The sequence below is a fragment of the Caretta caretta genome, chromosome 13, assembly GCF_965140235.1.
Source record: "Caretta caretta isolate rCarCar2 chromosome 13, rCarCar1.hap1, whole genome shotgun sequence".
In the NCBI taxonomy this organism is placed as follows: domain Eukaryota; kingdom Metazoa; phylum Chordata; order Testudines; family Cheloniidae; genus Caretta; species Caretta caretta.
In genome coordinates this window covers 24,147,646-24,165,507 of record NC_134218.1, presented here as the reverse complement: position 1 = coordinate 24,165,507, position 17,862 = coordinate 24,147,646, and the positions used below count along the sequence as shown (strand labels likewise).

Below are 17,862 nucleotides of genomic sequence, written 5' to 3'. Positions count from 1 at the left end.
GACAAAAGAATTGGAGAATGCGCTTACCTCCCCATCTAGGGATTCATTCCCCAGCAGCCAGAGAGCCAGTTCCTAAGCTACTAACCACCCAGCGACCTTGCCCAGGGGCCAGGGAGAAGCAGGAAGGACATAGCTTAAATGGACCACACACTGGCTATCTCCAGCTGGCAGAAGGTCTCTTTGGAACCACTGGCTGAAATTGGGACAAAGCTGGGCAGAGAATTAGGGAGCCATAACTGCTACGTGCGCGCGCGCACACACACACACACACACACACACAACCCAGCACTGAATTGATCTTAACCATAGAAGAGAGCCTGACCCATTACATTTGAGTGCAGTAGCTAGCATATTATCATGCGACCTGAGAGCAGTTAGACAGTTACTTCTGAGTTGTAAGCTATGGAGATTCCATTCCTCCACATCAAGGGCTTTATAGTCTGTGTAGCTTTTCTGGATGAACACTGCCTCTGGTGCTGGGCCATTTCTTACTGGATAAAAAGGAAATTAAATCTGGAGAAAAGTAGCATGGTTTGTTTTGGGCAACTGTGGCCTGCTTCTGTTCTACCATGACTTTAGCAATGAGGCTACAAGGAAGCAGATGAGCATCCATGTACAAAAACAGCAAATGTTTTTAATAGAATTAGGCAACTGAGCTCATTTCCACCTCATTAGGATCAGTCAATGAGACAGGCCTACCAATGAAAGCATAAGAAATTAGTTTTCCCCTTAGTGGCTTAAGCGATGTTCTGGGCTCCAAGTCCAGATTGTGACAATTTCCAGGGATATTGCAAAGCTTGTGCAGGGAACTGATCCAAATATTGCCTTTACATTTCTCAAGAAGGCCATTTTCACACAGATGCATCAATGGATGACTGTGTCTTGAAAGTTGTAGGGAGAGAAGGAAGGAGCAGATTCTGATTAGGAACCCCTTTGCTCAACAGGTGTGAGGAAAGCTTATGGTCTCTGAGAAATGATATGATGACCCAGTGCTTCAGCGACTACCCCCACAGCTTACTTCCTTCACTTGCAGTCCAAGCAGCCTGCGCCGAGAGACTTATACTTCTTCCTTTTTTTGTTATGATTCCAAATATCAATTAATTAATACAAAGAATAATCTGGCCCTAGTTACTTCTTTTTCCTCCCAATTATTCACTTGGAAAAAGAGCAAAGGGTCAATTTGAAGGCTGGTTGTCCTCCAGCTGCTTGTGATTTCATTGTGTTCAGAGCAGACTGTGATGGAGAAGGAGGGCAGAGAAAAGGCTTAGCGGATTAAAATAACAATATCCCACAAATGCTTCAGCGTTTGTTCCATAGATGGCTGCAATTTCTCTCAAGCAGTAGAATAAGCTTTGAAATGTGGGGACTCTCTACAGCTGGAAGTTTCAAATGCTGGCAGAGTGATCAAATGTCACTGTTTCAACAGGTCCTCTTTCTCATACAATGTTCAAGATGGACCTGCTCTTGGATAGAATAAGATATGTATAGTGAAGGAGACTGCCACTTAAATTAATGGAATACAAGATAGCGGTAGTCGGTTGTCATCCTCTGTGCAGAGCAGCACTAGAGAGAGATCAGATACTGCCAGTGGTTTCATAGACATTTGCTGACAGCAGAGAAAGAGAGAGACTCGTGAACCTTACGGTCCATTCTAGGCTGTGAAGGGTAGTGTACTCTAGCGGCCACAGACTTTTCTGCCCATTCCCTACCCAAGGGTGCCAAAGTCTACCACATCCACTCCAAGCTGTCCCTGTTCCAGTCCTATCTCTTCCCCACCCCGGCGTCTCACCCCAGTCCCCGTGCCCAGCATTGTAAGAGACACAAGTGCCACTGCATGTCAGAACTGTGGTATAATGAAGCTATATGGCAAAGCTTGCATAATAATGGATTACATTGTCCCTAGTTCCAATGGGAGTACTAACCCTTCATTTTTATATACGTCACATTCACACATACAGGAACTTATATATATATTATACACACCCACACCACTGACTGACTTTCAGTACCCAACCAGAATGTAGGATGTCGATCAAAGTGGGAAAGAGCTGTTCTTGTTTTGAGACATTCAGAGGGTATAATAGCCTTTTCTCTCACCTAGATGTCACCAGCCATGTGAAATAGCACAAGAGCATCTAAGGAAATCCCAAAAGCTTTGGGAAGAGTTAGGTACCAGTAGTCATATCAAAATAAAATTCTCCTGTGAGAGCAGTTTATTGATTTGTATATTTCACTCTCTTTAGGATTATTGTTCAATTACTTTTATCCTCTGAGATGAAAGTAGCTGAATGTGACATCACAAGCAGATAAACAGTTGCATGTTTCAATTTTTCTTTCAAATCTGCGTAATATCCTTTACAGATCCGATTTTCAAGAGAGCAGCATGAGAGCAACAGCAGAGGGTAAACTTCATCAGCCACATTGCTAATCTACCTCTCTCCTACTCAGATTAACATCTTCTTGCTCAAATTAACATCTTCTCAATAAAGCATAGATTTATTCCTGAGCAATTGACAATGTGCAAGAACCACTCGACCACAGCCTCTTTAATCAGGTGAGCACTTGCTAATTGTTGATTCAATTAGTCAATTAATACACCACTTGATAACATTTTACATAGTGTATCGTTCACAGTACTTGCCTACAGCCCCATTAGGTATGGGTATAAGGGTATGTCTACACTACGAAATTAGGTTGAAGTTATAGAAGTTGGTTTTGTGGAAAGTGTTCTTATACAGTCGATTGCGTGTGTCCCCACACAAATGTTCTAAGTGCATGTAGTCGTCGGAGTGTGTCCACAGTACCGAGGCAACCATCGACTTCCAGAGCATTGCACTGTGGGTGGCTATCCCACAGTTCCTGCAGTCTCTGCCGCCCATTTGAATTCTGGGTAGAAATCCCAGTGCCTGATGGGGCTAAAACATTGTCGCGGGTGATTCTGGGTACATGTCGTCAGGCCCCCGTTCCCTCCCTCCCTCCGTGAAAGCAAGGGCAAACAATCGTTTTGCGCCTTTTTTCTTGAGTTACCTGTGCAGACGCCATGCCAAGGCAAGCATAGAGCCCGCTCAGCTAACTGTCACTGTATGTCTCCTGGGTGCTGGCAGACGTGGTACTACATTGCTACACAGCAGCAGTTTATTGCCTTTTGGCAGCAGACAGTGCAGTATGACTGGTAGCCGTCGTCGACGTAGTCCTGGGTGCTCTTTTAAACAGGCGCCGGGGCAAACATGAGAGTGACTAAGCCAGGTCATTTCCCTTGTTTCGTCTCATGGCGATTGAGTCCTACCGGCACTGCACTGTCTTTTAATCTGCAGCTAGCGGAAGACGATGGCCAGTAGTCATACTGCACCATCTTCTGCTGAGCACCCAGGAGATGACGATGGCTAGCAGTTGTACTGCACAGTCTGGGTTAGGTATAAAGATAGATGAAGTGGCTCAAAACAAGAAATAGACCAGATTTGTTTTGTATTCATTTTTTCCTCCCTCCCTCCCTCTGTGAAATCAACGGCCTGCTAAACCCAGTTTTGAGTTCTATCCTTGAGGGGGCCATTCAGTTTCTCGCAAAGCCACCCCCATTGTTGATTTTAATTCCCTGTAAGCCAACCCTGAAAGCCATGTCGTCAGTTGCCCCTCCCTCCATCAGGGCAACGGCAGACAATCGTTCCGCGCCTTTTTTCTGTGCAGACGCCATACCACGGCAAGCATGGAGCCCGCTCAGATCACTTGGCAATTAGGAGCACATTAAACACCACATGCATTATCCAGCAGTATATGCAGCACCAGAACCTGGCAAAGTGATACCAGGCGAGTAGGCGATGTCAGCGCGGTGACGAGAGTGATGAGGACATGGACACAGACTTCTCTCAAAGCACGGGCCCTGGCAATGTGGGCATCATGGTGCTAATGGGGCAGGCTCATGCAGTGGAAACCTGATTCTGAGTCCGGGAAACAAGCACAGACTGGTGGGACCACATAGTGTTGCACGTCTGGGACGACTCCCAGTGGCTGCAAAACTTTCGCATGCGTAAGGGCACTTTCATGGAACTTTGTGACTTGCTTTCCCCAGCCCTGAGGCGCAAGAATACCAAGATGAGAGCAGCCCTCACAGTTGAGAAGCGAGTGGCAATAGCCCTGTGGAAGCTTGCAACGCCAGACAGCTACTGGTCAGTCGCGAATCAATTTGGAGTGGGCAAATCTACTGTGGGGGCTGCTGTGATGCAAGTAGCCAATGCAATCAAAGATCTGCTGATATCAAGGGTAGTGACTCTGGGAAATATGCAGGTCATAGTGGATGGCTTTGCTACAATGGGATTCCCTAACTGTGGGGGAGCCACAGACGGAACCCATATCCCTATCTTGGCACCGGAGCACCAAGCCGGCGAGTACAAAAACCGCGAGGGGTACTTTTCAATAGTGCTGCAAGCACTGGTGGATCATAAGGGACGTTTCACCAATATCAACGTGGGATGGCCGGGAAAGGTACATGATGCTCGCATCTTCAGGAAGTCTGGTCTGTTTCAAAAGCTGCAGGAAGGGACTTTATTCCCAGACCAGAAAATAACCATTGGGGATGTTGAAATGCCTATAGTTTTCCTTGGGGACCCAGCCTACCCCTTAATGCCATGGCTCATGAAGCCGTACACAGGCAGCCTAGACAGTGGTCAGGAGCTGTTCAACTACAGGCTGAGCAAGTGCAGAATGGTGGTAGAATGTGCATTTGGACGTTTAAAGGCGCGCTGGCGCAGTTTACTGACTCGCTTAGACCTCAGCGAAACCAATATTCCCACTGTTATTACTGCTTGCTGTGCACTCCACAATATCTGTGAGAGTAAGGGGGAGACGTTTATGGTGGGGTGGGAGGTTGAGGCAAATCGCCTGGCTGCTGGTTACGCACAGCCAGATACCAGGGCGGTTAGAAGAGCACAGGAGGGTGCAGTGTGCATCAGAGAAGCTTTGAAAACCAGTTTCATGACTGGCCAGGCTACGGTGTGAAAATTCTGTTTGTTTCTCCTTGATGAAACCCCCACCCCCTGGTTCACTCTACTTCCCTGTAAGCTAACCACCCTTCTCTCCTCCCTTCGATCACCGCTTGCAGAGGTTATAAAGTCATTGTTCCTTTACATTCATGCATTCTTTATTAATTCATCACACAAATAGGGGGATAACTACCAAGGTAGCCCAGGAGGGATGGTGGAGGAGAGAAGCACCAGGAGGGGTGGTGGAGGAGGGAAGGACAAGGCCACACAGCACTTTAAAAGTTTAAATCTTTAAAACTTATTGAATGCCAGCCTTCTGTTTTTTGGGCAATCCTCTGGGGTGGAGTGGCTGGGTGGCCAGAGGCCCCCCCACTGCGTTCCTTGGAGTCTGAGTGAGGAAGCTATGGAACTTGGGGAGGAGGGCGGTTGGTAATACAGGGGCTGTAGCGGCTGTCTGTGCTCCTGCTGCCTTTCCTGCAGCTCAACCATACGCTGGAGCATATTAGTTTGATCCTCCAGCAGCCTCAGCATTGTATCCTGCCTCCTCTCATCATGTTGCCGCCACCTTTCAGCTTCAGCCCTGTCTTCAGCCCGCCACTTACTCTCTTCAGCCCGCCACCTCTCCTCCCAGTCATTTTGTGCTTTCCTGCACTCTGACATTGTCTGCCTCCACGCATTCGTCTGTGCTCTGTCAGTGTGGGAGGACAGCATGAGCTCAGAGAACATTTCATCGCGAGTGCATTTTTTTCGTCTTCTAATCTTCGCTAGCCTCTGGGAAGGAGAAGATCCTGTGATCCTTGAGACACATGCAGCTGGTGGAGAAAAAAAAAGGGACAGTGGTATTTAAAAAGACACATTTTATAGAACAATGGATACACTCTTTCAGGGTAAACCTTGCTGTTAACATTACATACATAGCACACGTGCTTTCATTCCAAGGTCGCATTTTGCCTCCTCCCAGCACATGGCTAGCCCCTACCCCTCCCCATAGCTAACAGCGGGGAACATTTCTGTTCAGCCACAGGCAAACAGCCCAGCAGGAATGGGCACCTCTGAATGTCCCCTTAAGAAAAGCACCCTATTTCAACCCGGTGGCCACGAATGATATCACTCTCCTGAGGATAACACAGAGAGATAAAGAACGGATGTTGTTTGAACACCAGCAAACATACACTGCAATGCTTTGTTGTACAATGATTCCTGAGTACGTGTTACTGGCCTGGTGTGGTAAAGTGTCCTACCATGGTGGATGGAATAAGGCTGCCCTCCCCAGAAACCTTTTGCAAAGGCTTTGGGAGTATATACAGGAGAGCCACGAATGCCAGGGCAAATTAATCATTAAATATGCTTGCTTTTAAACCATGTATAGTATTTTAAAAGGTACACTCACCGGAGGTCCCTTCTCCACCTGGTGGGTCCGGGAGGCAGCCTTGGGTAGGTTCGGGGGGTACTGGCTCCAGGTCCAGGGTGAGAAACAGTTCCTGGCTGTCGGGAAAACCGGTTTCTCCGCTTGCTTGCTGTGAACTATCTACAACCTCATCATCATCATCATCTTCCTCGTCCCCAAAACCTGCTTCCGTGTTGCCTCCATCTCCATTGAAGGAGTCAAACAACACAGCTGGGGTAGTGGTGGCTGAACCCCCTAAAATGGCATGCAGCTCATCATAGAAGCGGCATGTTTGGGGCTGTGACCCGGAGTGGCCGTTCGCCTCTCTGGTTTTCTGGTAGACTTGCCTCAGTTCCTTAAGTTTCACGCGGCACTGCTTCGGGTCCCTGTTATGGCCTCTGTCCTTCACGCCCTGGGAGATTTTGACAAATGTTTTGGCATTTCGAAAACTGGAATGTAGTTCTGATAGCATGGATTCCTCTCCCCATACAGCGATCAGATCCCGTACCTCCCGTTCGGTCTATGCTGGAGCTCTTTTGCAATTCTGGGACTCCATCATGGTCACCTCTGCCGATGAGCTCTGCATGGTCACCTCTGCTGATGAACTCTGCATGGTCACCTGCAGCTTGCCACGCTGGCCAAACAGGAAATTGAAATTCAAAAGTTTGCAAGCCTTTTCCTGTCTACCTGGCCAGTGCATCTGAGTTGAGAGCGCTGTCCTGAGTGGTCACAATGGAGTACTCTGGGATAGCTCCCGGAGGCCAATACCATCTAATTGCATCCACAGTACCCCAAATTCGACCCAGCAAGGCCGATTTCAGTGCTAATTCCCTTGTCGGGGGTGGAGTAAGGAAATCGATTTTAAGAGCCCTTTAAGTAAAAAAAAAGGGCTTCATCATGTGGACGGGTGCAGGGTTAAATCGATTTAACGCTGCTAAATTCGACCTCAACTCCTCATGTAGACCAGGGCTAAAGTGTGGTTGTGGTCAGGAAAGAGACTATGGAAATTATATTTTCTTGTTCAGTATTTAGTCTCCACTAAAAGCCTTCTGCACATTGCTTACAAGTCAAAACAAACATTTGTTTTTGGCCAACTGCCAGTCCTGCTAGCTCCACCTACTAGATAAAATCAAGCTGTTTTCTTTCTGTTCCATGCATCATGACCACCAGCATCTGCAATCAGAATGCAGTTATCTAGTTTGTTAAGAATGCACAAGGTGAGACTAAATGCAGTTTCCGCTTCCATAGGTATTTGCCTTTGCAGGACTGACAGCTGTCTTAGTGTTTTTTTTTTGGTCAGCAAATTAAAATGGATTCAATTACAAAAATATGTAGGGCTAAATTCTCCAAGTTCAAAACGGACCTTATATGTAATCATGTGCCTTCCTATCCAAAGGATCTTAAGTTTTAGTAACAGATTGTGTATTAAATGATTATCAACAAAACTGAAAATTGTTTAGTCCACTACTGAACTCCAGCCACTGGTGGGGAGAAATGCAGCAACTGTTTAACAGGGTATAGCAAATCTCCACAAAACTTCAGTCATCTATACACAATTAGAACTCTGATATGGGGGAATGTATATCAGTAGAATGTGATTACCTCTGTTTGAGTACAGCCTCAACACGAGGGCACAGTGCCAACTGGCACCATCGTGGTATAGATCTGTTAAGGGTGACCACCCAGAAATCTGTCACTGTAGCCAAATAAATGATTGTCCTAGTATGCATATTTGATTAATAGGAATTTCCTCATCTATATAGACAAAGTAACCTGTTATAACACAAAGTGTTCAGACCACATGACCCACTACTTATGTTTCAATATGCCACCTCTTAGGGCTGAATAAACAACTTGTGTATATAGGAATAGAAACTCCTTTTGGATGACACAGAAGAAGGATATTTACCTATTGGTTTGACAAAAAAACAATCCTGGGACTTTAAGGTGGTATGGAAAAAAATCAAACCCACAGCAGCTAGTCTTCTCCTGAAATTGCACTATTTACATGGTATCACTTGTTCCCATTAGCAACAGGCTTACATAAAATCATGATCTTAAGGCGAGCATCTGTTGATACTCACACCTTCGTGTCAACTGTTGGGAATGGACGACATCCACCTTGATTGAATTGGCCTCATTAGCACTGACCCCCAACTTGGTAAGGCAACTCCCATCTTTTCATGTGCTGTAATATACATACTGCTTACTGTATTTTTCACTCCACACATCTGATGAAGTGGGTTTTAGCCCACGAAACCTTATGCCCAAATAAATTTGTTAGTATCTAAGGTGCCACAAGGTCTTCTCGTTGTTTCTGCTGATACAGACGAACATGGCTACCACGCTGAACCCTATAAACTATGTTGGTTTTCTTTTAGCTATGTAATTATAATAGAAATTCAGTCATGAATATTCTTGAACTTTAGAATATTGGGTCTAGGGACAATAGAATTTACTCATAGAAATATTAGTGCCCCACCACAACATCAAAAAACCACTTTAAAACTTGCAACAGCACATTTAAAGTCCATTTTTATGTGATTTCAAATGTCATGCTTTGGATATGACAGCCAACTTCCTAGAGTCAATCACCCAAAGGGAATTATTTTACTTAGAAATTATGTGAAGAGAAACTAGCTGAAAAGAGGATACAGAAAAATGTAAAAAACTGCTTTCCAGTGAACTTAACTTTCGAAATAAGCCTATATATTACCACATTTTCTTCATAGGCTGATACAATTACAGACAATTTATTCTCCTACAGAGGGGGAAACTGGGAATACTGGTGTCTGATCTGCCCCCACAAAAAGAAACAAATAAAACACAACTATGAAACCTTGGATTGTACAAACCCAGTATTGGGTATCTGAAAGCTAACTATGTACTATGGGCAGGCAAATATGGAGTATGCACTATTCATGCAGCTAGCACTCTGTGTGTCCCCCCCCTCCGCACCCACCTCATTCAGGGCAAGGAAAAGTTTTTCCCCATACCAAGAAATGTAACCAACCCGCTAACAACTTCCTGTCACAGGTCCAGTCAAGTGCCCCCTCTCGGCCACTGACCAGACTGCCGCAAGGGGAGCCAATCACTGGATCCTGTGTCTTTTAAGCCTCTAGAGTCTGAACAGAGTCCAGGGACTGCCACTGTCTTGGGGCCACTGGGCGCACACTTGGGCAGCAGATCCTCCATGTTGCACCACCTCCTGAAACCTTCAGTTCAGTCCTCTGCTAGCCCCTACAGTGAGTGCTGAACCCTCAGATTCCCCCGTAGCTCAAACACGCCCTCTCAGAATCCCACCGAAGGGTTACAAATGAGCTCTCTCAGGGGCACATAAGATGTGGCACACAAGACACACAGACTTTACACAGGACTCATGTGCACCATTGCTCTTAATCACACAAGGAACACACAGACTTATGGAATAATAAACCCCACCTATATCTCCCTCCCTCCATTTCCTCACCACTCCAGAGCATTGTTTGGGCTGAATCAGGGTCATCTGGGGCCTTCTGGGATCTTTCTATTGCAGTGCATGGCTTATGTGCTGAAACATGATGCCTTCTTCCCCCAGCTTGGCTATTCTGATCCTTGGCTGGGTTCATCACCTTCCCAAACTTCCTGCATGTCTCTCTCTCTGTCTGACTCCTCTGATTCCTTTTATAACCTCCTGCTTAGTCACCTCTCTGTCCTGCTTGGGGAACTTCCATGCTCCAAGTCCCCAGACTCCTGTTGAGGGATATTGGAGAGAAGTAGGATGCATTTACTCTCTTGTTCTTCCCAGGTGAGGCCTATTCAGGCACTAATAGTCCTTAATAATTGGCTATTGTCAGCCCTATATCACTACAGGTTGGAATTTCAGTCCAATGTAGAGGCTAAGAGAGACCACAGAGAAAATAACTGACCCCTCACATTCAAAACTGAGTTTGCAGCTTGGTAAACACACATACTGAAAGTTCACAATCTCAGACAGAATTCATAAAATATAAACAGACAGACTCGCAAATCCTCAGACAGTGAACATATAAGATCAGACAGAAAGGGCAAATTCATATATTGTGATTTCTTTCCCACCCCAACTTGAACTGGTCCAAGGGCTGTGATCTGGGTCGTCACATGTTGTGTCCACTAACCAACATCATCCATTGGTGGCTGAAGCTCTGTGAAGCAATGATGTTTTTCTTGTTTACATAGGAAGGAGCTGAAACAGTCTCGTGGCCAGAGATATCGACCCAAAACATTTTCTCTTGAACATGAAGAACCAGTTCTGATCAACACATTCCCCCACATACAACTACATTCTCCCATGCAAAAAGAATACTATATTCTTCCAAGTCCATGCAGAAATGTGTAGGCAAACACACACTGGTATCTAGTAAAGTTTTCTTTGTGATCCACTGCACAGGTTTTATAACCACTCTGGAAGATAAATTACTCTTTTCACATATACATAATGAAAAAGCAAAATGGCTTGTCCATACATTTCAGAAAATTCATCCTAGGGAGATTTATATGATTGATATATGGGATAAAATGATGTCCCCTCCTTTTATTTTAAACAAATTGTATATATATGATCAGATCCAGTTTTAATGCCAAACACATCAAATAATATAAACATTTAATGTGCTAATGGAAATGGCAACTGAAACTACTACTACTAGGACACAGTGTAGTAAATGAGGAGTTATGCATATGGAATCACACCAAGATTGTTAACTAAAGCTATGAAAACCACATCACACATCTGGTTTGGGGTTTTGTTGCAAACTCAAAGTTCAAACCAAGGCCTTGATAAGATTTTTGAGGTGGGAGTCTGAGCCAAATTTCAAGATAACCTGTTCTCACTGTGGTTTCAAGTTTGAATGCTACATAATTTTATGTAATAATGATTTTTATCCAATACCAGAGGAAACTCAGTAGTTCTGCTGCAAAACCCTAAAAACAAAGTGAAATTTAGGAGCTACAAGTGCCACATAGATCAACTACGAAAACATTCACACAGACCCCTAAGTTAAACTATTGGCTCTACTGGTAACTGGAAATGGGATTAATAAGTGTTGCTCAAAATAAGCCAAGTGTCTTTATGTTGCCACACCAGAGACTCAGTTTTCACGTAATTAAATACCAGGGAAATGAAATGAATTTGCATGGAACTGTGATATCTTGGCCATCAGATTACCATTATAAAACTATGAATTTAAGAAAATATACATAAAGATAAAGGAAACATGTATTGCAATTTATAGAAGCATAGTCTGGTGCAATTGTCCTCAAACGGAGGTCTAGTGTACATCTAAAACTCAAAAGTACTTGGTGCACAACATTCCCAATTTTAATGAATGCTACATAAAGGATTGTATGCAGTATTGTTGCAGCCGTGTTGGTCCCATTAGAGAGAAGGTGGGAGAGGTAATATCTTTTATTGGACCAACTTCTTCTGGTTTGAGACACAAGATATTACCTCAACCACCTTGACTGTCTAATATAAAGGATTCTCATTCTAATATTATGCTCTAAACCAAAAAAGTAGGTACCATCTGACTGTGGCAAGTATACAGCCCATAGTATATACACACTTAAAAAATGTCAATAGTTACGATTTCCTATGTGATATATTAGGGCTTATCTACATGGTGTACTAGTCCACATTAGAGGGGAGTAAATTCTAGCATGCACTAGCCTGTTTCCCATTAAGTGGACCCTGCTGGCGCACACTAAAGGTTCCCTTAACACACGCCCTGCTGGCGCACATTAACGTAGTCCTGTTCAAACACACCATGTAGATAAGACTTAAGTCTTTCTATACTTCTGTAATTCCTTTCATCTAAGTGTATCCAAGCAACAAAATGGTTAAGTATTGTTAAAGATACGGTATTTAGAAAAATCACGTAACAGCACTATTTTGTCCACATTTCCAAAGCCAATATATAACATTCCTTCAAATTTACATCTCAAGCTTGTGTCAAATATTGCAACAAGGCTATGGTTGTTAGAAGTACATTCTTAAGAGTCACTCTCAATAATAGCACATTACAGTGGGAACCCATCCATCTAGTACTCCTTCCAGATGGAAACTGCAGTGCAAACATAACCTCTTTACTTAGAAGAGTATTCTCGCTAGCTGGACTCCTTAAAAATGGTATGGTCTGCAGAAAACTCCTCCTTCATGTTAAATAAACCAGTCTGTTACCAGTACCAGAGCAAGTTTGTCCAAGAGTCAAACCTACTGCATCACAGGCATAAGGGGTAATTATGCTACCAGAGATTCACAAATATTTCTCTGACTGCATAACATTCTCTGAGTAGAACATTTCAATTCATGTTATCGTTTAATTTATACCAAAACCAATGTGGCATAAAAGGGAAGTATTGCTACACTGCAACAGCCTCCTGTCAGAATCCCTGGGAAAAACTACAAAGCAGGGAAGACCCTCCTCTTGTATAGTGGCCACATTGTCAGTACAAAGATATTATCAAAATATGCAAATCTGATGGCACGCTCATGAAGAGGACTGAGTCTTCCCCTCCTCTCTCAAAGGGAAAAGGTTTTGATCTTCAGGAGTAAGGGGATGAAACAGTATGCATGTCTTATATGGACAGAGTCCAACAATGTGAATATTGTATTGTAAGCAGTACTTTTTCAGTACACAGGGAAGGAAAAAATCCTAGTAACAGAGCAGCATGAGAAATCATTAGCTACAGGGTTAATATTCTCCTGAAGCTAATCCTCCTACCCAAGATGTGACAAAGCCAGCTTCCTAGGAAATGGCTTTGAGAAGTGAAATAAAGCTGCATTTGACAGCAGTGGACAGAACACGTCTGGTGCTTATATTATAAATGGAAATTAATACCAACATAGAAATAACCACAAGTCAGTCTTACTTAGCCCATCAGCTGAAATACCAGCCTTTATAGAACACATTTTTGGCATTTCCAAGCTTATACTTTGTTATGATATAAAGCCAGCCCTGCAGGTTAATCCAGGTTTGCTAATTGGGGATAGATGGGAATTCGAGAAGTGGGGGCTTGCATCCAACTGTTCACATTTTAGAAACAACACTTTGGGAAAGAGTTCTACTTTAAATGTATGTGTATATTTGTCACTGTCCCAGAACCCGGGAAAGATAAAGAGCCCCATCCTATAGGAAGTCAGCTATGGACAATCCCGAGGCAGAGCTGATTTACCTGCTTAGCGCTTAGGGCCTGATCCCATGAACATGCTTTCAATGGAACTACTCAGATGACTAAACTTTTACATGTGTATAAGTGGCTGCACGATCAGGATCTAAGTACTACAGTGATGCATACTATATAATACATTAGTAGACAAATAGAGTTTCCCAGGGAAGAAATTTGGGGTTAAATAATAATTATGCCCTGAAAAACACTACCCACATGTGTGTGCCTTGAATTCATTAAGACTCTGCTTAAAATCAAGCACCTATAATAAAAGGGACTATCAAATTTCGTAGGCTTGGAATCTGAACAACAGGATGTAACATCCAACACACTAGATTGGATTTTTCCAATAACTTCTTTCTGGGAGTGGCATTTGTTTAATATTTGAAAGAAAGGTGAAAAATTCAGTATCTTGGGCTAGTTGTGAGATATCGTATATGGGGGAGGTAAATGCCAGGTCTCATTGGGCCAGTGTCTGATGCTCTGATGCATGAAATTTGATACTTTTTCCCAGAAGTTATCTTTTTAAAATCAGTTTTAAAATGCAATACATTGAAGTACAATAACAAATAACAGAAGCCCACCATTTACTAGTGGACCTAAGATAACAGAACAGTGTGAGCATGGAATGCAAAGAAGGATAATACAAATGGTTTAAAATGTCACCCAAGAGAAGAACAGTAAAAAAAAAAAAGTATTTTTAAAAAGTAATGGGAACAGGTTGTACTCTCTCAGTATGATAAATGTAGGGTTGAGAGAATCCAAATACCTTCTAGAGATGATAATCATTCTAGTCACAGTTAAGCTGCCCCTAACTCAACCTAGCCATGAGCAGTGTTGCAATTTGATGACATCTGTTTCAAGTTAATGACACTGTGACCAAAATTATCTTATGGCAACTCAGAACAACCTAGAGTGCATGGGCCCAAGTAGAAGTACGGATGACAGTAAGGTTAGCCAGTATGGGAAAGCAGCTACTACACAGAGACCTGTTCTCTTAGAGCCCATCCAGAATCCTATATAAACTACAGTGACCAGTTGTGGGTATTTCCCCCTTCTAGTGGCTGGTCCACATGACAGGCAAAGATTCTGCCTCAGCTACCAGCTGATGGAGTAGTAATTCACGGTTGTATCAATGAAGGTTCTGGCTTCAGGTCACAAAGATGAGCAAAAGAAAGAGGTCATTAAAACTGATGACAGGAAAGTTGTGGCTGGCACTGGGAAGAAGCTACTATAAAATAACCTGTACTCTGGGAGCCCATCTAGGGGCACGAGGCAGAAGAGGTCCAGTAAACAAGTAAAGTCCACCACTAAAGCACCAGGGCTCAAGGAGATCATCACTGACAGTCAACCAAAATGAAGGGATGAAAACTCATCCATCAGCAATATTCTTTTCTTCTGAAACTGGAAGTGCAGAATTCGATTATTAATCAAATGGGAATAAAAGAGGTTTCCTTTTATGTGAGTATCAGGCTGATGGAAAGTGACTGAATTACTGAGCAGGTAAGTGAACACCTCTACTCACACAAAGGCATGTACCGTAAAGAGAAAGGCAGTGTTTTGCCTCAACCACATCCTGGAAGGTACCAACTCTAAAGCTGAGAAGGTATTTTATTCTTAATTAGTCAAATTTTCCCTCAATATGGCGGTGCTCCATAGTTACTGCTGTACTCTGAAACAGGCTTTAAATAGAGCATAAATTCCTGGGGCCATGGAGGTGGCCTTTTAGTGTGACATTTCACATCACTTTTATGGCCTCTGAATTTTCTACACACTTTTTCTATGGTTTCTCTTTATAATTTTTAATAGGAAGAATCTGAAATTAGGCTGTGGCTGGAGTTTGTCCGGGGCAGATTTCTGTCAACTTGATAACTTTAAAACAGCATTGTCTGTCTATATAAAAATTGGCAGAGAGGTGAATAATCTAGAGTAGCTCTGGTTCAGTGGGTCATTCTGAAAGACAATAAGGGCCATTTTTACCCCATTCTTCATAAACAAATTTATTCTTATGAAAGCTTTTTCAGAGAAACTCCAGGAAAATTGCCTTCTTTCAAAACGTCTGCACTCTTCCACTTTTCTCAGTAGGAATGAGGACATTGGCCGTCCCCAGTTAAGATGGCTGTCATTTTCCTTCGGCCTGTGCAAGAGGAAGTTTAGGATGACCTTAGCAACAATGGCCAGCCTCTCCCATTTTTCCCAGCTGGAGTGAAACCAAGCTACCCGCAGGGAAGATGGCTGTCCATATGGAAACAGGAGACAAAGATTCACTGCATGGGAGCAGGGAGGATGAGAAGGAAGGATTTTTTTGGGGGGGGCGGGTTAAAGGGGGAGTCAGGGGATGGATGGAGAGTACACATGCACACAAGTGAGTGCAGGGGACTGAAGGGGGCACAGGAGGCAGAAATGGGAGCATTTGCCATGATCAATTTTCTGAGGGATCCAGTCTGCCTACACAATATTTCAAACTGTATTTTAGTGTTAGTGCTACATTTTTTCTGGGGTAGGTAACCTTGGAGATGAACCATTCTTGAATAAGCAAACACTTACCTGTGTCCTTATGATTGCTAGTGATGAGATATTTACATCCTTACATAAGCCCAGGAGGAAACAGCTGGCTCTTAGGTATACTTGTGGCTTTTTCAATTACATGCTTAGGATCAGAACAAAAACTCAAGGCTGGGTTGTTAGCTGCTGTGTAATTGCCATGCTATGGTAGGCAGAGTTACACAAACACTGAAATCTTCCTAACCAGGCAAGAATATGTTTGGTTTGTTTGTATGAAATTTGTGGTACAGAGTTTGTCTTTGAATAGGTTTTTTTTTGTATTTGAATACAAACTGAATACAATTATGTCCATCTACTTTCATGAGTTATTTTGTATTCAAATAACAGAAACTTGTAGACATATTATGCTAAAGACTAAACAATGCAAATGAAGTGTATGCTTGAATATATCATATGATGTCTAAATCAAGAAATAGGTTGGCGACAGCTCTCTCTCTCTTTAGGTGTATAAAAAGTTCCACGGCCAGATATATACTACACAGATAGTGCGGAGATGTTTGCACTGGAAATGAGTGTAAGACTAAACAGACATACCAGAAAACTATGTATTGGGAAATAAGACATTCAGTCTATTTATTCTCTGAACGGGCCTGAAATTTAAAAACACATCCTATACAAGCAGCTCACCATTGTAATATAAGAAAAGCGGTTAATGTAAAGCATGATCTCTCACATAGCCTCTTCCCTTACAGCATGTGGATGTGTCCATTTAGATGATCCTGGTGCACACATTCTGGTGATCTCCCTATTTTAATCCAAGTATAGGCATTGATCTTTGATCATTGTCTAATTCATCCAAAAGAATTTGAACAGATCTAGAGACAGAAATGGGATTTGTAAATTAGTAACTGCTGACCTGTGATTGGCCTTCACTTAGTGATCAATGACAGAGTAGATAGTACCAGAGAATTAAGATGGTAAATTCTTGGCAGGAGAGATAAAGGGAAATTTCAAAAGTCTTTCCAGGCACTGTCAAATAGTTCAAGCAGAAATGTTCTGAATGCCACTGAAGTTACCAATGAAATCAATCACACATCATGATCAGTAGCCCCCAAACCTCAGTCTGCTGTAAAACTTCCATCTCTTTAAAGCTTGCTTTTCTTTCCCTTTTTGGCCACCCATTTCCCTTAACCTTTTAATCCAACGACAACCACACAGAACTGTACTGGTGAACCTGCAGGGTCTCCCATACAATAAACTTAAAAAGAAAAGGAGTACTAGTGGCACCTTAGAGACTAACCAATTTATTTGAGCATAAGCTTTCGTGAGCTACAGCTCACTTCATCGAATGCATCCGATGAAGTGAGCTGTAGCTCATGAAAGCTTATGCTCAAATAAATTGGTTAGTCTCTAAGGTACCACTAGTCACTCCTTTTCTTTTTGCAAATACAGACTAACACGGCTGCTACTCTGAAACCTGACAATAAACTTAGTCACCTACCACCATGCTCCTCAGATTGTTCTCCTTACTTAGTATGCTAGTGCATCCTGGGTTCAATCCTGCAACCACTGATGTCAATAGGAGCTTTGCCACTAAATTGGTAGCTGCAGGATTTGGTCTTTCAACCACCTCATCTGCAAGCACAAAACCTGATTTCAAAATTTACTGCTGGGCATCAAGTAAGTAGTATTGCAGAATATGCCTTTATTGAGATATAAAAAGGCCCTGTTAACCGTACGTTCCTAGAAGTTTGATATCAAATAATCTACAGTATTAAGGCATGAAGACCATCCTTTCTGTCTTTGACA

At 43.1% G+C, this 17,862-nt stretch overlaps 2 protein-coding genes across 10 annotated transcripts in view; both read right to left on the bottom strand.

Annotated features, from left to right (window-relative positions):
* PTPRT (protein tyrosine phosphatase receptor type T) overlaps nt 1–17,862 on the bottom strand; it is a 740,387-nt gene that overhangs the window by 272,010 nt on the left and 450,515 nt on the right. The window lies entirely within an intron of this gene.
* The window catches only part of LOC142068870 (uncharacterized), a 34,439-nt gene continuing 21,731 nt past the window's right edge, over nt 5,155–17,862 (bottom strand). Inside the window, exons 2-3 of the mRNA XM_075118994.1 lie at nt 6,367–6,775; nt 5,155–5,788 (exon numbers count right to left, since the gene is read on the bottom strand). Coding sequence (XP_074975095.1) covers nt 5,268–5,788; nt 6,367–6,775 — 930 coding nt within the window. The 3' untranslated portion in view covers nt 5,155–5,267. The remainder of the gene's footprint in view (nt 5,789–6,366; nt 6,776–17,862) is intronic.